General features: G+C 39.0%; 2 protein-coding genes across 4 annotated transcripts in view; one reads left to right on the top strand and one right to left on the bottom strand.

Annotated features, from left to right (window-relative positions):
* INPP5F (inositol polyphosphate-5-phosphatase F) overlaps window positions 1–8,012 on the top strand; it is a 76,279-nt gene extending 68,267 nt beyond the window's left edge. Inside the window, exons 16-21 of one of the 3 annotated variants that reach the window (XM_011359222.2) lie at window positions 1,610–1,681; window positions 2,640–2,713; window positions 3,132–3,260; window positions 3,867–3,954; window positions 5,603–6,781; window positions 6,825–8,012. In XM_011359222.2, coding sequence (XP_011357524.1) covers window positions 1,610–1,681; window positions 2,640–2,713; window positions 3,132–3,260; window positions 3,867–3,954; window positions 5,603–6,743 — 1,504 coding nt within the window. In that variant the 3' untranslated portion in view covers window positions 6,744–6,781; window positions 6,825–8,012. The other 2 variants (XM_023530088.1, XM_023530087.1) reach the window with 2 other exon arrangements.
* Window positions 8,013–8,594: 582 nt separating this feature from the next.
* MCMBP (minichromosome maintenance complex binding protein) overlaps window positions 8,595–20,905 on the bottom strand; it is a 25,474-nt gene continuing 13,163 nt past the window's right edge. The window contains exons 8-15 of the mRNA XM_023530089.1: window positions 18,515–18,684; window positions 18,035–18,158; window positions 16,753–16,870; window positions 15,352–15,517; window positions 14,346–14,479; window positions 13,347–13,511; window positions 10,639–10,727; window positions 8,595–10,277 (exon numbers count right to left, since the gene is read on the bottom strand). Coding sequence (XP_023385857.1) covers window positions 10,151–10,277; window positions 10,639–10,727; window positions 13,347–13,511; window positions 14,346–14,479; window positions 15,352–15,517; window positions 16,753–16,870; window positions 18,035–18,158; window positions 18,515–18,684 — 1,093 coding nt within the window. The 3' untranslated portion in view covers window positions 8,595–10,150. The remainder of the gene's footprint in view (window positions 10,278–10,638; window positions 10,728–13,346; window positions 13,512–14,345; window positions 14,480–15,351; window positions 15,518–16,752; window positions 16,871–18,034; window positions 18,159–18,514; window positions 18,685–20,905) is intronic.

The following is a 20,905-nucleotide window of genomic DNA, read 5'->3' as shown; positions in this document are numbered from 1 at the left end:
AAACGAGTAGAGCAGTTTTTCCTTTAGAGCTGCAAACGCAGGGGGTGGGGCGGACCTCAAGGGGTTTTATTTATTTTCTTGTCCGTGGTTTTTTTTAAAAAGTGTCTTTTTTCGTTTGTTTAGGGGGGAGGGTGGTTGGGGAGGGAAATTAAGTATTTACTGCAGCTAAAACTTCAGTGAAAATGCGGGCGGGGGGAGGGCTGACATCTTTTTCGACTGCCTGTTACGTGCCAAGTGCTTTTCTTTAAGGACATAATGATTTTGACTGAGGATCGTGTCTGACCGATGTAAATATAAATGCCAAAACAGGAAACTAGGATCAAGTAACACTAATTAATAGGGTATTTTTCATATTAAAATGTGTTGCGATGTAAATTTTATGGCTTGGCCCCAGCAACAATTTCCAGAGTGCATGTAAGTATCAGCGGGCAAAACGAAATCACATCCTTACAGGGCTACTATGTATTCTGGATGAAGCTGCCAGGATATTCGAATTTATGCTTTTTCCCATTGATAATTGGTATATTATCAGGTTCTGGCATCTTATTTATTGTATTTTGGGGCATATTTTAGGTGAGAATTGAGAATTTATTTTAGATTAAGACAGTTATGCTACAACAAGGTGCTGTTGATGTAAAGTACCTCAGTTTAAGATTTTGGTAAATTTTTCTCTGCGATACTGATTAAATAAACAATGACCTCATTTTTATGCACCTTCATCATATGTTTAATTTCCATCTACAAATGATTTTTTCCCCTACTGTTTGTTTTTCAGTAGCATTCTGTTGTCTTGGCTAATAGTTACATAAGTCTAATGCAGATTAATTTCCATCTTTTGTTTGGAAAGGCTGTTATTAATATTACATGAATATTAGATTAAACGTTTTGAGTTCAGATTCTGCCCGTTACGTGGTTCGTAGATTCTATAAACTGACCATTTTCTTATTTGTAATCTTACAAAGATGTACATTTTACTCTATTTCGGGGTTTAGTGGTTCACCAACACTCAAGTTTCTAACCTTCATTTTGATATTTTAGAATGGTAAAACGGACTTATAGTGAGGAAATATTTGCTTGTTCTTTAAAAGCCAAGTAAATTAATCTGTAGTAAGAAAAATGCAAAGTAGCTTGGGCTTAGTTCCAGTTTTCTACATAAATGTTATATTTATGTCAAATTCTTTCAAAGGATGCATTACACACAAGTGTGAAAATACTCTAAATGTGCAGTCATTTCAAAGGTTAGGTCACATGCGATAATCTAGACAATTTCTCCCTTCTCGATCTCACATTTTTCTTCCCAATTGCTTCCCCTTTACCATTGTCCAATCCCCGTTCCCCGTTCCCCATTTCCCCCTTCTCCTTGGCTGCCTCTCTGAGAAGACCTCTCTTGAGCCCCAGTCCTTCCACCTCCTCCCCCGCTTCCTAAACTGGATTCATTTTTCTTTTAAATTTCCAAAAGGGTAGATTGTATACATTTACAGAAGTAGGACTCACTGATTATTTGATTTTCTTTCTCTTCAATCTTTTATAATAAGTGGCTCCCCTGTAAAAATAAGCTTGGCAAAAATGTAGATGAAAATAAAAACATTTTATTGTCTGTCATGTTTAGCCTCATCGATGCTACTCACAGAGACGTGGATGTGCTGTTACTGCTTTCTAACTCTGCCTACTATGTAGCCTAGTAAGTTTCTTATTGATTTAAAGCTTTTAATTTTGTTTTTAAATGAGTAAATTTCCTTTTTAGAATCCATAACAAAAAAAATTAATCTGGTTTTGTTACTTATTTTAAGAAATGTACTGAATGAACCCCTTTACCTTCCCTTTACCTTATGGAAGGAACTGTCAGTATAAATTGCATTCTTTTAGCATTTAGTATTATTTCCTGTCTCTCTCCCAATTTTTGATGTACTCAACATATTTTTATTGTTAAGGACTGTTTGTCATTGTTTTTATTTCTATACCATAGTTAAATGTTTCCCCATCATTAGGCATTGAAATAATTCTCCATTTTTTTGCTGCTGTGAATGATACAGCTGCCTGTGCAGATAATTTTGCCTGTGCACATTTGCACTTCTCTTTGGTTACAAGGTTATTATTTTGGATACATCATTTGGTTACAGTGATGAATTATGTGACTTTTGTGGTTTATTGTCAGATTGATCTTCAGAAAGACTACCAATTAACAATGCCACAGGAAAAATACAAGTACTTCCCCACAGCCTTGTTGGATTCGAGTTTTTTTTTTTTTCTAATATATATTTTTTGGTCTATGTGAACTGTTGTTTTTCAGTCATTGGCCCAGGTGCCAGTTGGTATTGATCACATAGATTTTTCCTTTTTGATTTGGCTATCAGATTCAACTGCTGTATTATTCAGTATATGTTTTTTTTGTTTTTTTGGGGGGGGGGGCTGCCTGCCTTTTAGGTTAAATTTTTGGTTTGTTGGATTTTGTTTTGTGAAAGTTTATAAAAATGAAATTATTTTTCTTTGTAATTGATTTAGTTCAAGATCTATAAAGTGATTTTCCTCTAGCTATTGAACTATATATATGGAATATTTTAATTGCATAGTAGTTGCTACAGTTCTCAGCTGACAAGCCAAATATGCCTTTGATTTTTCCTGCCTTTCTCTACATCTAGTTATGATGATGAAGTTGATAAAGTAAACCAGTATCAACGACTAAGCCTAGAAGACCTGGAAAAAATAGAAATAGGTAAGTTTTAACATACTAACCAAATCATAGAAAGCAAACACTTTTCTTCAAATTATTCATTCAGCTGGTATAACATTTTATTAGAACCAGAAAGAGATATTCCAAGAAGTCTATTTCTTAGGATTCTGTTCTATTATTTACAGATTAGTGAATGATATTGTCGAATAATAACAATATTTCTTTTATTACTTATCTTGTGAAGATTAACCCAGGGATTAAGAAAGTTTAAATATGAGATCGAAGAAGAGTATTTATAGTCTTATCAAACCAAATTGTCACAATAAGCTTTTGTGTGCTCTTGTTTAGATTATGAAGAGAAATATACTAAATACCTGATCAATGTGTTGGTCTTTTGAAGATAGAGGGAAAAAAGTATACGTTATATAAAAGATTAACACGTATGCATTTGGGTCTTTAGGTCCTGAACCCACTCTTTTTGGTAAGCCAAAGTTCTCCTGCATGCGACTGCACTACAGGTACAAAGAAGCAAGTGGTTATTTCCACACCCTGAGAGCTGTAATGCGTAATCCAGAAGAGGATGGAAAAGGTAATGAAGAGATGAAATTAATGAGTGATAACTTTTTATCTGCTTACAAGCCCAAGTGAGATTGGGGGCAGTACATACCATTACCAACTGAATCATCCCGAGAAATAGCTTTGTGATTTGAGACCTTGAAATAGCAACTTTGTTCCCAACAATGCAGGGAGATTATTCGAACTAATGATGTCGAACTAATGATGTCATTTGTGGCAAGGGAATCTTTAATGGGAATTCAATGTGTGTGGCCATATGGATGCCAGGGCTTTTCCTGCCACATACACCTCTCGAGGATAGTAGTCAGGGACCACACCTGTCTTGTTCACAGCTGCTGCGTTGCCTCTAGCAATATTTGCACACACGAGTTAGAATAAACTTTTAATTCCAATTGATATGGTTCTTTTGCTCTTTATTTACTTTCCTGTTAAAATTGGTTTTAGAACACTCTGAATTAGTGGAGGGAATAATGAATAAGTAGCTGTTGTCTGTAAATTGTAGCAAGTAAATTTGTATTTAATTGTAAGGCCACAAATTTCATTTAGGTTCTGAGTTAGAACCGCTGTTTTTTTAGTATGTTTAGGGAGAAACTGACAACTAGTTATATTTGGGTTTCAGATACCCTTCAGTGCATTGCAGAGATGCTGCAGATAACCAAGCAAGCCATGGGATTAGATGTACCCATAATCGAGAAAAAACTTGAGAGGTAAGTACACTGATTTTCTCTCAAGAATAAAGACATTATCCAAAGCCTTACTTCTTTCAAAGAATTGCAAAGAGTGCAGGTGGGTGGGTGGGTGTGATCACATTGTAATGATGAGTTGGAATTTAGAGAAGGAAGTATCAAATTTCCATGGATCAAAAAGTAAAACATTTTATTAAAATTATGGTCACAAGTGATATATTTTAAACCTATATACTCGAGAGGGCACATTCAAATTTAAATAACTTTGTAGAGAACATAGACAGTTTTAAACACTAGATTTCTGAATTTGAGAAAAGAATGCCTGTAAATGTTATTTTGCATTTAAATTTGTGGATTTTCTGTCTAATGAGGTTTCGTGGGCCACATTCCACTAGCGAAGAGGGCTATTTGGTCATCTAGTGAAAAATTGTTCAGTCTTTTATTGGTAGAATTCTTTCAGTAGGTCTTTAGCATAATTTTTATGAAGTAGTCTCAAGACCGGCTATCCCGCATGACTCAAGTTGTACTGAGATGTGTGGCGAATAGCAGATTTTTTTTCTTATTTATAGCTATCATGAGGAATACCAGAGAAAACACTAAGTTATGTTAAATGTCCCAAACCTTTTAAAATAAATTCAGGTATCCCATAGAACATGTAAGGAAACAGAATCCTTCCTCCTACTCTACCTGAATTCAGCCAAATTGGATATGTGTAGACAGCTTCAGTTAAGGTGCTGTGGATTCCCATTTACAGCCACTGTTGCCTTTGCTGGTGGTTTAGATTGTAGGTGTGGTGGACCTGTGCTGCCACACATGGTTGCTACTCACCACATGTGGACTTGGAGACTTTGAAATGACACTAGTCTGAATTTTGGGCGTGGGGTTTTTGGAGTTTTAGAAAGAAATTCTCAGAATGCACAAAAACACAGGCTGAGGCCACCGTTGCGGGGGAACCCCTCCCTTCTTCCACTGTCTCCTCTCTGCATGTTTGGGAGAATACTGTTGAAGGAAATACGTAATAATGATCAACTCTGAAGACAAATGTTTGGTCCAAAAGCATCCAACATAATTAATCCACTTACCAGGAAGAGCTTCACTGAGTAGGATTAAGATGTTGCAGATATAGTAGTCGCTTCACTAGGTGGCTCTTCAGTGCACCTGGTGGCCTGCTTGAGGAAGATGAGGACAGCACATGAAGACGTCTGTGGCCTGCTTGGTGGCCTGTACTTGGTGTAAAAGTCACATAGTCGGGCCACCCGTTCCCACCAGTACCTGGGAACAACTCATCAGTGTTTACCACGGCTTCTGCTGCCCTTGTAAAACACTACAGTGTTTAAAAGACTTAGTCTGAAAAATGTCTCATCTTTTAATGTCAATTCTATGCTGAAGTGACAATATTTCATATATACTGGGTTAAGTAAAATACTTTAAAAATTCATTTCACATTTTTAATGCGGCTGCTAGAAAATTTTAAATTACATCTGCAGCTCACATCTCTGTTGCACAATACTGTTCTTGTGTCAGCTCCAAGGGGTTCTGAGTTTATCAATCAGCAGTGTACTGTTTTCAAGAAATTGAGGCCAATTTAAATAAGAATTTTCACTTAAATAACTGGAACTGGTATGTTGAATTCTATGGGGAATTAACTTTGTTGTCTTCTAATTTGTAGGAAGAGCAGTAAACCGCATGAAGACATCATTGGCATCAGATCTCAAAATCAAGGCTCTCTGGCCCAGGGGAAAAATTTTTTAATGAGCAAATTTTCATCTCTAAATCAAAAAGTCAAACAGACCAAATCCAATGTAAATATCAGCAATCTACGAAAACTAGGAAACTTTACAAAACCTGAAATGAAAGTTAACTTTCTAAAACCAAACTTAAAAGTCAATCTTTGGAAATCAGACAGTAGTCTTGAAACCATGGAAAACACAAGTGTGATGGATAGTAAAGTCCAGGCAGAGTCTGACGGGGAAGCGTCCTCAGATAATGACTCGTACCGTTCTGATGAATTCCTTACAAATTCCAAGTCTGATGAAGATAGGCAGCTAGCTGATTCTTTAGAGAGCGTAGGGCCAGTAGACTATGTTCTTCCTAGTTGTGGTATTATTGCTTCAGCACCTCGATTAAGCAGTCGATCCCAGTCTATTAGCAGCACTGATATCAGCATTCATGCTCCTTCGGAGATTACTATCACTCGTGGAAGTGACCTTGGAAAAGGCTGTGAGTCTCCTTTGAAAAAAAGTCCTTCTGCTGACAACATACACATCTTGACTGGCTTTGCCAAGCCTGTGGATATTTACTGCCACAGATTTGTACAAGATGCACAAAACAAAACGACCAAGCTATCAGAAACCAGATCTGTTTCTCAGCAGGCTAGTGAGGAAGGAAATCAAATGAGCAATCAAGTTTCTAATGAAGAAACCCAATCTGAATCATTGGAACAGATACCTTCTAGACCATCTCAGTTAGATGTGTCTTCTGCAACAGGCCCACAGTTTTTGTCTGTTGAACCAGCCATATCTCAAAATACTCTCGGCTCTGGATCCAGTGTGCTTGAACTTGAGACAGGGCTTCATGTGACTCCTTCTCCTTCAGAGAGCAGCAGCAGAGCAGTCTCTCCCTTTGCAAAGATTCGAAGCTCCATGGTCCAGGTTGCTAGCATTACCCAAGCTGGGTTAACCCAGGGGATAAACTTTGCAGTGGCAAAGGTTCAGAAGAGCCCTGCCGAACCTGAAGTGGTCCATGAAGTCCAGCAAAACGAACTTAAAAGTATGTTTACGCAGTGCCAGACACGAATAATTCAGATTTAGTTTGTAGCCACAAGAATCCTGTGGCTTTTATTTAATCCAAAAAAAAAAAAAAAAAAAAAAAGATATTTAATCCAAAAAAAAAAAAAAAAAAAAAAAAAAGGTTTCACATATTAGGCTCTTTTAACCTGTATTGTCTTTGAATCTAGGTCACAGATTCTAATTGTTTATTGGGAAAGGTTTTAAACGGAGTGTGAACCTGAACAGATTTCCAGATTTGAGGGTCAGGACGACCGAAGTGCATCGTCCTAGAGTGTGTGGACCTGAGTAGCTTGTACACTACAGAGCAGTTTGTCTCTCTGAAAGTAATTCAGGGATAGGTCACTTTGGGACGCGATAACCTGAAACTTTTTTGGAGGTGGGTGGGTGCATAAAGGATAGTCATGGATACATTTAGGGGATTAGCATTTTTTATAATTTGTTTTTGTCGGTCATTTGTGTATTACCTCTACAAGGTAAATATATTTAGTTTTTAGTGACTTTAGTGTTACTAGTATGGCGAAGCATTTGAATATTAAAAACCGTTATTTTAGTTTTAAAGATGGCTTCATCATTCCCTATGAAGGGTTGAGGGTTATTGGCAATACAGTCAAGAAATACATGCCCATTTGATCCTAATTTTCCCTCTATTCTACTTAAATTTTAAGTTTTCTACCACCCTATACACCCCAAAGTCTAGAAGTGTTAAGACTCGTCAGTCCTAAAAGCTGAGACATCAGATGTGAATACCAGCATCTATTAATCTTGCTGTTTTCAGGTAAGAATGTACATTTACTGGATATTGGTTATTCTTGAAAGAAGTCTTCAAATTTTAATTTCTCTTGGGGGCATTCCTTAACATCTTGTGTAGATTATTGCAACTATTGAAAACTTAGTCTGAAGCACAACTGTGCTAAAATTGGCTGTGTACTGTAACCCTGACCACATGGAACTGGGGCCTCTTCTATCAGCCCCGACACATAATCCTAACAAGGAGCAGTTTGTCTGGTTTGTTCAGAGCCTTACTGTTGAGGTGATTCTCAGCTAAGCATTATGTCTGTTGTAACTTTGATGAGTATTTCCACTTTTGTTATTTATTAGTGATATCTTTTTCCTGTGTGTGTGAATTGTCAAATCTTGTGACTATTTAAAAATAAAATACTATTGTAATTTAAAGTGATAATGTATGAGAATTCCTTGAATAACATTTTAAAGATAATGGTTTGATTTTTGAATCAAATTAAATTAAATTTCTTTGGTAATTCATAAGTAAGGTAAGTTTGCTTTTCCAAATGTTTTACCCCTTTGAAGTGTTTTCATGACTTTAAAAATGATGAAATGGATCAGAGACCAACAAATTTTAAAACCCAAGTACTGAAATGGAATGTTTTATCCTGCTCTTAACCAACTTTTCTTGAAAATATTAACTGTTCCACAACATGAGAAAATATAAGCAAAGTCTTGTGATAATATGCATTTTAAACTCCACAGAAGTTAGTTCCAAAGAGATTTTTGAGAACTAAAGGCGATGTTTCGTTCCAGTTTCCTGGTGATTCAAAATAGGATTAACACTGCGTTAGACTAACAGACTTTAACGTCCACGTGCGTAGCAAGAGAAGGGTTTCTGAAGCCCAGAATTCTCTTCCTACCTGAGTGGTGGACACCATGCTGCACCACTCCCCATACTAAGTGTACCTCAGGGGATGGGCTTCCATCAAGAGGACACAGCATCTCTTCAACACATCACATGGGATGAGTTTTATTTCTTTGAAAGAAGGTTTTCCTTTGAAGGGAACTTTTCTACAAGACCAAGCAAGTTACGTACTTTTCTTTGGTAAATTACAATTCACATTGGCACAATAAACACACAGTAACTATTCTACGCTGATGAATTTTATTCTCACAAATTCAGTTGAGCTTTCACTTCTAAAAGTTTAAGGAAGTTCTAGTCTACCAGTTATAAAAATGAAAACCAGTTAGAATTCTAAATATAAACATATCATTTACATTAGTTTATAAAAATAGCTTTGAGTTTAGGAAAAGTGTAACAACTTTTTTTAGTAATTTTCACTTCAGTTCGTTAGGCATAATAAATTCCTCGCTTTTCAAGGCTGACCCTGCTTCCTGGTTAGCAATGTCAATTTAGGGGAGTGTGGAATTTGAGGAATCAATATCTAATGTTTCCAATTAGGTGACTTACTGACTTAAATTAATCTTTATAAACAACCACTGGTAGCTTATGTAATGTTCTAACCTTTCCAAATATTCTTGATGTCACACTTATACTATAGTATTAATCTGCTTTCTAGCTATGGATATTTTTGTTCCTTTAAAAAGTTTTATGTTAAAACTGTAATCGGTCTGGGGAAAACCTACCTACAGTTTTATCAGGGCTTTCCTAGACTAGCAGCTGTTAGTTGATCTAATATCTGGAACTAACAGATACTAACACAGTCATCAAAGCAATTAAACCACATTTATTAAAAGAATTAAAAACCTTTTTCCTAAAGAAGGCATTTTCAAAAAGTTAACTACTTGGCTCATTATGTGGGCAAAATAACTTCATAGGGCAAGAATTTCCTTAAGTGAGTCCCAAAAAACAGTGGTTCCCAAATGCACTGGGGTTAAATGAGGAAAATAAGGACAATGGAGTGTTTTTTCAAAAAGCTACATTTATTTCATTTAAAGGACCATCTCTTCCTGAGATTGTCCTCTTATGAAAAAAAATGGTGATAATACAACGATTTCTTTCAGATAGCTTGGCAAAATAAATTGGCAACCTTGTCCATCCCCAAAATTTTTGGAAATATTACTGGTCCATGAACTCCAAAAGTCTGGGAACCACTGCCATGTTAAAGACTAGTATTGCAGGTTAACAACCGTTAGATGAAAAAAAGCTTCTGTGGTCAAATGTCTGGGAAATGATACTACAGAATTTCACATGGTTATGTGAATTACTGGCAGGTATGCCCCATTCCCCAAACTGGGACCGCTAAACACATTCAGACCCCGTTAATTAGAAAGACGAAAAAACCTTAAGTGAACAAGTCCTAACTTTGGAATTTCAACAATTTTCTTCAAATGAAGTTGATGTTAGCATTTCAACAGAATCTGGCCTATGACTTTGCTGAAGCTTAAGGAAATGGTATAATCAACATTATCAATATTAAACTTTTATATCAAATACAATTTTTGTACATTGTTACTGATTTATATAATTATAAAACAAACTTCAAAAGCTCCATAAAATCAGTAAGGTAAAAGCCCTTACTGAATATTATATAAACTTAAGATGTTACCAGGCTTGATTTCGGGAAAAGTCACTGGTTTTTGATACAAATTATCTACAAAACAATGTGGTATAAATGGTATTTGAATTTTACAATAATGTGGCTACAATTTGCCCATTACTCTTTCATAGGTATCTGATCTTAAAGTTCATTTCCATTCACACATTTCTGCTGCTGAAGCCTGGTTCTCCTCAAAGACTCTAGCTGCTTTGCTCTTAGCCATCGTTCTCTGGACAGCGTCGTCTGACCAGCACTGAGAGACAGAAACCTGGTTCGAAACACAAACAAATTTAAGTCGAGACCTAGGATGATCCCTTTTTTTTCTTAAGACCTAGGAGTTCTGGGTTAGGAGAAAGGATCTCTGGTAGCGACACAAACAAGAGCCAACTCAGATTTCTACAAAGGAATCCCTTAAGTCAAATCTGGAGGGTGACGTGCTTTCAGAAGCTTAGAGAACAAGAAGCACACCTGGTTCCAATGAAGTGATCAATGGCCAAACAATTCCACTCTGCAAGGTGTTTTTACAAGGGGAAAGTTCGGTTCTATTTTTAGAAGTCTGCCTCAGTTATCAGTAAATCAGGAGTCAGACACAGCCGACTGAGGGAGCAACGGGGACGCGCACCACTCACCGCGCTACGATGAGCAACTGGTGGAGATCATCCGCCGTGATGCTCTGAGGGTCGTTCTTACGCATCTCCACAAAGTCGTCTTCAACTGCCTTTAACAAAAGAGTAAAGAGACTTTAAAACTGTTCCACAGGAAGGAACGACATTTGCATTTAATAGGGCGAGGAAAGTGACCTGGCTCCTTGACTGATGTGAAAATAAGGCAGGCAGCCCTGCCTCTTAGACAAATGAGACTGAGTGAAAGGAGTGAGAACCAAACTTTACACAGACAAATGATGCTATCGGTGAAGGTATTCCAAACAGAATACAACTCAGATTCACTTGAGAAGACAAAGAAGACAGAAGCCAGCAACTTGCATAGCAAATGATGCCTTTAAACACAGGGTAGAAAGATGTCAGCAGAAATGGCAGAGTGAGGACCTCTGAAAACTTATCTCCACATTAAAAGGAATAAGGACACTAGCAAAAAAACAGAACAGCTTCTTCAAAACTCTGGAAGGTAACCAACCAGATGCTTATAGCAATCTGAGCAGCATTTATTCAAAGACAATGAGCTTTGAGGCATTTGAACTTACCCTATTCCGCACCCCCACCCCACCTGAAAATGGACAGCCTGGCGACCACTGAAAGGGTAGTGAGGCTGGAGCCTTTCAAAGCACCATTCCCAGAGAACCATCATCATTCGTTTGGTAGTTCCCTGGAAAATCCATTTGCAAGGCTGTCCTTTTTCTCCTGCCTTGGAGCCTGCCCAGTGGGAACAAGCCTCTTCCTCCCAGGGCATTTATCAGGAACCACCCAAGGAATTATTGGTCACCTTGGCTGCCTCAGGTATTGGGTAATAGTTGGGGCAAACAGCAGGCTAACCAAAACCCTTAAAAGGAAAAATAGAGAATGAGATGTCCACAGGGGCTTTGAAAACTGTGTATGTGTACATGTATGTATGTATATGTGTGTGTGTGTGTACACACACACACACACACACACACATAAATCCCTAGGCATTTAGAATGCCACGTGCATGCACAGGCCTAAGCTCTCATCTCTGGATAACCTCAAGGCTAGGGCAGAGCTGTAAGCTGCATGGCTCTGTTGAAGGCTGGCTCCAACATAGACACAGCCCCTTGGCTTAGACAGGAGACATACTGCTTCCAGGCATCTAAGGAAATTAAATTCCTATCCAATTACAGACTGACCACTAAGCTAACAGCAGAGACTTCAGTGCCCATACACAACAAAGAACACAGATTTTATAGAATTCAGAAAAGTCATCAACAGCAAACCCTGGGGCGGGGGGGGCGGGGGGAGGAGAAACTCAGCAGAGTTGCCACATTGTATTATTTAAAATGTCAGATTTTCCACACAAAAATTAGAAGACATACAAAGAAACAAGAATGTATGACCATTCATTAAGAAAAAAGTCAACAGAAACCAACCTTGAAGAAACACAAATATTAGACTTTAAATCATCTACTTTAAATATATTCAAAGGAAACCATGTATAAAGAACTACAAGAAAATATGAGAATGTTTTACCAAATAAAAAAATCAACAAATTATTTAAAAAGCAAATTCTAAAGTTGAAAAATATAACATTAAAAAATCACTAGAAAGGCTCAACGGCAGATGTGAGCAGGCAGAAGAATTGGCAAACTTTCAGCCAGGTCAACTGAGATTATCCAGTCTTTGGAACAGAAAGGAAAAAGAATGAGAAAATACGAACACAGCCTCAAATCAAAGTCTAGGGGGGCACCATCAAGTGTGCCAACATACGTACATCGGCGTGCCAGGGGAAGGAGAGAAAAGGGGGCAGAAAGACATTTAAAGAAATATGGTCGAAACTTACCCAATTTCTTAAAAACTTCCCCCAAAATGTGCATTAATCTGCACATCCAAGAAGCTCCATAAACTCCAAAAGTAGGAAAATTCAGAGATCCATACCTAGCCACGTTGCAGTTAAACCGTCGAAAGCCAAAGAGAATCATGAAAAAACAAGAACCATGATGCGCTGTGCATAAGGATCTCCTCACCAGAAGCCAGGAGGCTTCTGCGGGACACAGCTGGTGGAGGCAGGTTCTGCTTTGGAGGACATACTGCTTTTTAAATAAATTCAAAAAGTGCTGACAGAAAAGGCCTATACACCAAGAATTCTACATCCAGCAAAACTAGTCTTCAAAAATGAAGGAGAAATTAAGGCGTTTCCAGATAAGCAAAACCTTAAGAGAATTTGTCATAAGCAGATCTGCCCTATAAGAAACACTACAGAGAGTTCTTCAGGTTGAAATGAAAGGAGACAGCAAAGTAGCTCGAATCCATATAAAGATCACTGGCAAAGGGAACTACACAGGGAAATACAAAAAGCTGTATAAATGTCTTTAACTTTTTTCCTCTGATTTAAAGCAATATTATAAATGTGTTGATGAACGTAACAATGTAATAAAGATGTAATCTGTAAAGCACCAAGGAAGGGAGAAGGAAATTATAAAGGAGCAAAGTTTTTGTATACTATTGTGATTAAATTGGCATTAATCCCAAATCTATGGTCACAGTTATTAATTGTAGCCCCCAGAGCAACTACTAAGAAGAAAAATTGTACAAGACATGGAAATTAATAGAAAATAACAAAATTTCCTTATCAATAAGTATAATAAATGTAAATTGATTACACATTCCAATTCGACACCGGGAAATCCTTTATTTTAACCCAAACATACCTTGGTTATTTCGTCAGATATGCTATAGTCCAGGAACCTCAGGAGGGTGAGGTAAACGCGGAACTTGTTCAGCACGGAGGGCAGCACGGCCGCGAGGAGGCTGCTCATGTGCTCCTCCATGTTGGGAGGCGTCAGCTGAGGCTGCAGGTGGACCTGGCAGTCTGCCTAAAAGGAGAAGTAGCACAGAGTATTCTCCAAGTTCCTAAATTAATCTGAGGTTTCAGGAGGATGGATGCATCATCTCTACTGGCCGCACAGGGAATTAGAAAAGATTATTTATTATTGGGTGGAAGTCCCTTTTTAAAAAATTAATTTACATAAATATAACTACCTCAGCAATAATTTAAAAAGTTAAAAGACTTTTCTTATGTTTCCTCAATGGTATCAGCAAACATGTAAAAAGGTAGCCGGCCTCTAAAAAGCAGCTAATTAAAATGTTCTAGATGTTTCCTTAATTGTGGAATATATATTTATCTTAATCAGACTTTCTCATAGAAAACTTACAAATGGGCTGTTTCATTCGTTCACAGGCAGTTTTCTCGTAAATCACAGTGAACGCTATTATATAGAGAAACTAGATACCTTTTAAACGACTAGGCTTATTTCTCATCAGTCACTCTGATGATTTACCAGTCATCAGGGACCCTTTAAAAGGATCTCTAAAATCTCTCTCACAGGAGACTGGCGAAAAACAATGGGATAGAGACAGCAGAAGCAAAGGTCTGAGGCTACCCGGTCAAGCTACAGACAGCTTCTACTTCCTATGCCTAGATGGGGGCATTACTGCTTCCATCTGCTTCCTTTGCTTGTGTGATATGCTGATACCTGGTTCTTTGTAAATAGGCAACAACGAAATAATCAATTCCCATATTTATAATCAGCAGCCACAATTTAAAAACAAGTTTAACTTATTAGTAATAAGCAGTACCAAGAAATAAAACAAAAATATAGGTATCTTTCCAGTGTAGCCTCCCTCTGCTTAAAAATGACTCATCATACCGGTAGGAGCGATCTCCCCTCTGAAGTAATGAAAACGTTAATGTTGCAGGGGAATTCCATCTGGTGGTAACTGAAGTCATAATCTACCTTCTGCCAAGTTATCAGGTTGCTCAGGGCAGTCACATTATGAACACCTAGAAAAAGCAAAAATTTCAGTTACTGGATTTTAATCACCTAAACAAGTTTTGCTGACATTGATTATGAGACATGAGGTTTCTACTGCTTTGAGAAAGTGTATGAGGCACTGTCCAATTTACTAAGCTCAGTGTTCATTAGGTAAACATCCCACGTAATATTTGTCAAACTAGACAAATATATTTCGGGGGCCAAGATCCCCCAAAATCTAATACCTAGTATAGCATCTGGTATGCAATCAAACAAAAAAAGAGGTTCCCAGTAAGTATTTTTTCTGGGGTGTGTTCAACAGGGCTAAAATATTAGAACTAAAATATTTATCCACAGAGATAAGGTTACTGAATTTTACAAATTTGCTACTCACTTTTGCCTTAAATGTACCCAGTCTATACAGTTTTTAATTCTACCTCTTCATCTTGACCTTATCACCAGCAAAGTGACTTCTTAATTCTTATTTGAGCAGATAATGCAATCTGCGTTCCTGTAATTTTATGTTCCATAACTGAAATTAGTTCAAACCATCTAATCTACTAAATATTTCTTTCAGATAGTCTTTGAAAAAAATTTTAAAACTTCACTTTGTTTTACTAGATCTTGTCTACACTTTTTTTTTTGAGGTAATAATATGACTAAAGGCAAAACTTCTTCCCTTCTCAGCCTTTGAAAAGCTATTAGTTACTTGTACTATCATTGTACCATTTTCATAAAACTGACAAAAGATAGTTGATGTACACAATTCATAATACACACTTCAATTAAATTCACATGGCAAGCCTTTATGCATTTGTCTCTATTCACAGTTATTCTTTTAAGAAGCCATGATCAGATATGGCTTTAGGGAGGTTAGAAACGGAAATACCCACGAACCGACCTGGGGTGTCGAGCTGCCCCTGCTCCAGGAGCGTCTCATCAATTACAAGGGAAGTATTGCTGGGCAGCTGCAGGAGCCCACTGACCAAGCGGTTGGCTGTGTAGTCTTTGTGAGGGATGAATTTCAGATGGTTCATGTTCTCTATAGTCATCTGGAGACGAAAAGACTGCAAAAAGAAGTTTTTTGATGAGCAAGGAACTAAGTTTCCGGTTTTAAGAAAACATATATTTGGAGTTAAACACTATTTTATATAGAAAGAAGGACCTTATCAATTCCTCAGGCAGTAGTCTCATGGTCTCTTGAGCAAAAATAATAGCTCTATCCTAAATAAGAGTTTCACTGAGCTGCTTTATTCTCAACTGTCTCGTTCAGTATTCTTAAAGGTTAATTTTTATTTTACCAGTGAGGCAGACACAAATGATAGACAGCTGAGATGTTACATATAGCAAATATCCAAAAGCTTAACTTCTTTAACCTACCACAGGGCAGCAAAACAGAAAATGTTCGTTTACTCATCACCGTGGGAGAAAAGCCTAATTCTCCTCTATGCTTCCCTGAATTCAAATCAGACCCATTCATCACAGACTGCTGCGGGCTCCTGAACAAACTGTTCCAAGATCCGACAGCAGGGCACACGTGCTGGCTAGGCGCCGTGCGTCTGGAGCTCGCACCACCTGGCTGTGTGGCCCTCCTCGCCCAGTCGTAGGAGCCGAGACCCCGTTCAACCCGCCGCGCCACCTCCTCCGGTCTCCTGGAGCTGGCGCCCCCACAGCCTGCACCCTGCTCCACGCTCCAGTCGGCTCTTCTGCTGCGTTAGCCTCTACAGGAGTGTGTGCGCTCGGGCTGGAGACGGGGTGCGTGCGTGCGTGTGTGCGCAGGAGAAGCATGTCAGGGCGGACGTGAGGTGTATTTTCCAAATTCAGAGAATTTTTGTGTTTTGGCTCCGCTGAAGTCAAAGACAATGGAGGGCACTTTATAGATACAAGCGAGCCCCACCTGAAGAAGGAGCTTGTTGCATCAAAAGATGCCACGAGCAGGGTCTGGCCGCATGTAAGCGAAAGCATGTCACTCACACTCTAATCTGTTGCGAAAACTACAAGACATTGAAGAGGCGAGTGTTCGGCTGTGCACGACACAAGCCAACCCGCATCGCCCGAGAGTACAACCGTAAGGGAGTTCCTGCTGTTGGGCTCATCGTTAGAGAAACGTCTGCCAAGGTAATGAAAGAGAAGCGGAAGGTTTAGGGGAAAGTACATTGTGAATTATGGACCGTGGCAGGCTTTGTTTCCCTGTAATGACATCTATTAAAATCTTAAAGTTAAATATTTGGGTTGAAGTAAAGACAACTGGCTGGATTTTAAAGTGTGCTTAATTTATAATACATATTTGTATTGATCTTACTGCTGGAACAAGATGCTGAATAATTCGATATAAGTGTTCTGTGAAGGTGCTATTCCGCGGGCAACCACTCAAGTTAACTGTAAATTTTCCTAGTGGAAGAACGTCTCTTCTTGTGTATCTAGAAAAAAAAAAATATCCATCAATAAGATACTCAGGTGACTTCTTGATCTTCGTCAAAAAGCAAACGTGGAAAAATTAGCTTAATATAGTATCATTAAAAATAGATTAATATTTTTAATCAGAATAACAGCAATAAAAAGCAGCCAATATTTAAGTGAAGTCTTATCATGTGCCAGAGACTGTTCTGAATGCTTACATGCTTTCTCATTTAATCCCCAAACCCTCTGAGGTTGGTAGGATTATCTTCATTTTACGGATGAGAAATCTGAGGCACAGAAAGTTTGGGGAACATGACCGAGTTCACATAGCCAGCTTGGGTTTGAACACAAGTAGTTTGGTTTTGGAGTCTGTGCTCATAACCATCATGTACTACTGTGTCAAATCCTATTTAAACAAAGATTTATAGTACAAAGACGGTTACTGCATCTCTGTACCATATAATGAACTAGGAAAATCTAGCATTTAGGGAAAGGGTACAACTGTCTACAATGAAATACTGTGCACTCACTCATCAAAAAGTTCATCAAGAGTCATGATGGGATAATGTTTAATACATATTAAATGATAATGCAAGACGTGGATCTGCATTTAGGGCATATCGAGACCTACATAGGGATGTACATGTATGCAAACAAAAAGATGGCGTGAACATGTACCAAACGTGTTAACCGAGAGCATCTCTAAGTGGTGACTACAGATGATTTCCACCTCTGCTTCATGCTCTTGGAACTTGCCGAAGGCACGCATGTTGCTTTCGAAATCAGAAACCAACTACGGTGAGACGGAGGGAGGGGTGCTCACATCCATTTATAAGTCAGATGAGCACACGACCGACCTCGTTGACTGTTTCTAGATAATGAGCCGTGGGCTGGATAAACAGAGAATTCAGAATGCAAAAAGGATAAAAGAGCTCATTTTACTCACCAGACAGGCCCTTTTATCTGATTTTGACTCTTAAATTTAAAGAGACATAATCGAAATGCTAAATGTGAAACTGGGAAAAGGTCAAAACAGGAGTCTGGCTGTGACTTGGTGCAACACTTGTTACACTGGACCAATGAAAACCAGTCGACGATGAAGCGCACAGATTACCGGAGAAACCTTCCCGCTCTTTTCCACTTTCAAAAAACTCCTTAATTCCCGCCAGGAATTGAGCACTTACACTGTCGAGATGAGATGCAGTATAAGGTATTCAGCAGCCAAGCCATCTCCCAGGAGGGCATGTGTGAGGAACCCAAGCAGTTCTGCTCTGATTGGAGATAATTCGGACATGAAACTTGAAACAACTGGAGAAGGAAGGGAGACCTGATTCAGAATAACGCACTCGAATAAGACATCTGAGAGGAACTCGAGGTTAAAAAAAGAAACTGGAACAAAAGCACTACAGGTCGATAGATGACGAGGACAGACTTGCCAACATTAGTCAGTAAGAGGCGCCAATCTTCAAGCTACAAGACAGCTGTGTACCCTCCCCCCATTAACAAAGAGGATAAACATAAAGGACAATGGGGCAAAGAAACAGTGATTATTCTGACAAAGGAGGACCTGACGGACTCAGCTATGCCATGAGCACCCGTCACAGGCAGCTCCACACACGCTGGGGATGAAGTGTGGGTCGCGAGGCTCGAGCTCTTACACTTACAGGTTTTGCTCTGCTCTTGGTTAAGGCAAGCCGGCAGTAACGGATTGATGTGCTGCAGCTTCTGTGCCAGCACCACGTGGATTCTCGGCACTAAGGAAGCGGGAGGGCTGTGCACTCTCTGCTCCTCGGCTGTGTCTGTGCACTCCATCGGGTCCAGGAGCGACGCGTCCCTGCGGGGAGGAGCAAAGCTTCAGTACACAGATGACGTCAGCTGCGCTGACTGAACAAAGAATGAGAACTCAAGCCACCTGTGCATCGTCTCAGAAAACAGCGCCTCATTCGTTACCTCACGCAGGTTCTAGGCTAGCTGGATGTTATACTGTATTCCATTCTTCCAGAGCGATGTTTGTGTTCAGGATGCTGTCACTGAGCTAAATGGGATATAGTATGTCTACTCATTAGGTGATTTCAAAACACAAATGCTCTTTCTTGAGCTATCAGCGAGACAGCAAATGTCACGGAATGTCTCGAAAACAGGGTCTTTTTTCTAGAAAGCTATCAGGTATCCTTTATTCAGTGTGTGGAAAATCCATTCATCTGTCTTGCTAACTGTTTTTCCTAAGTTTTATTCTGTGATATCTCTCTCGAATAGTTGGTATACCAGCAATGAAAATAAAGTGAGTTTTTCAGATTTGCTAAATAAATTAGCAGATGATAGATTTTTGATGGAAACAAATGAGTAAAATGTTTTTAGAGCTTCAGACCTTACAGACTGCAGAGTAATCAATTCATACTACCATCTTCCGTCAACATGAGAACGGGAATCAGCCTTTACGCAGTGTGTACCCCGAGCTGGGCGATGTTCTTCACTTCGCACACACACACTCACTACAGCCTCACCACCACCCTCGTTTCCGACGAGGAAACCAAGCTGCTGCAGCCGCGAAGCCCAAGGTCACGCAGTCATGACGGCCACACCGGAACTCTGACCCAGGCCAGCGGGCTCGGTCCGCACACTAAACCACCTCGATAAATGAAGTGACCAAAGCAAGAAAATCATCATAGCAAGGAACAGCCAAGACAAGCCATTATGTGTCCTATTCTTAAGGAACGTTAAGTTTATTTAAAGTTTCTGTTTTGCATCATTTTACTATGGAAAAAAAATAGGTTCTTCCTATGGAAACACTAAGATGAATGTCCGCTATTCGACAAGAAAACTCTGTGTGTGTGTAGGAGGCAGATGTGATTCCTTTCTTTTGGCAACCACAAAACAAAAACAAAAACAAAAACAAAAACAAAAAGGAGGAAGAGCTGGCTTTTCAGGATATGTTGTTAGGTAGGAAAAGCAGAAAAGCGCACATCCTACGCCTCTTCTTCTAGAATAAAATATACATGTATCTACTTATTTTTGCAAGAAAGAAACACAGGAAGAACAGAAACTGAAGCTGGTTCTGCAGGAAGGATGAATGGGAAGAGAGCGAAGCCATGGGGAATGACACTCTTGCATTCTTTTTGCAGTTTTGATTTTGGCAACAGTGTTAATGTTTTCTACACTTAAAAAAATCAAAACAATAAGAATGGAGGCAAAATTCTGAAATGAAACACTCTGAGAACAAATGAACCTAACTCTGTAAAATGAATAATGAAAAGCAGAACTGCACCGAGCGGGGAGAAAAGGACACACCCAAGTAACTTGGGAACACACCACTCCGACCAGAACCTACCCTCATCCTGAAATAAAAAGAACCGGGAACAGACACTGTACTCGGGTTACCAGGTCTGTCTTTTGCAGGGCTATGTATGGGTCCCCGATCCTGAAACTACCCTCTCCGTACTGTAGAGCTGAGCAAACGAGTATATTAAGAATGATGGGAGTCAGGGTTCTGTTAGAGAAGGGAGCTGGAAATCTGGACAGGAGACTGGAATGACAGCTGTGGTGTTGGGCTGACCAGGAATCCAGGTGAACTCGCTTTCTGATACACAGACTTGGAAATAGAGACCTATGTGTATTGTGTGTGTGTGTGTGTGTGTGTGTGTGTGTGTGTGTGTACATACTTCCTAGCTCTGTCCATTAAGTGGGCATAGAAGCAATGCCAACCCAGTACTAGTGAGCACACGAGCACCCAGATCTTGATTTTAAAATATAATTCCTGTTCATTGGAAAAATGGCTGATATTGGGGCCAGAACATGAGAAGTACAAAATGAAGCTGAAATAGCTTAATGTGTCAGAAAATACATGTTCCAAATGATAAAGTCTTGTCAAAAAGGACCCAGAGACTGCTTAAGATGGCTCCCACTAGCCAAATATGGGAAAACTGGAATCTCAAAATAAATAACAGATTAACATCCACAATGACAAAACAAATCAACTCAATAAGTGGGGAGAAAGGAAATCTCTTCTGCAGAATGCCAACAAATAAATGTAAAAGGAATGACTGAGACAGAAAATT

This window comes from Pteropus vampyrus, unplaced genomic scaffold (genome assembly GCF_000151845.1).
Source record: "Pteropus vampyrus isolate Shadow unplaced genomic scaffold, Pvam_2.0 Scaffold46, whole genome shotgun sequence".
Lineage (NCBI taxonomy): Eukaryota > Metazoa > Chordata > Mammalia > Chiroptera > Pteropodidae > Pteropus > Pteropus vampyrus.
The sequence above is the reverse complement of the archived record's forward strand: the minus strand, read 5'-3'. Positions and strand labels throughout refer to the sequence as shown.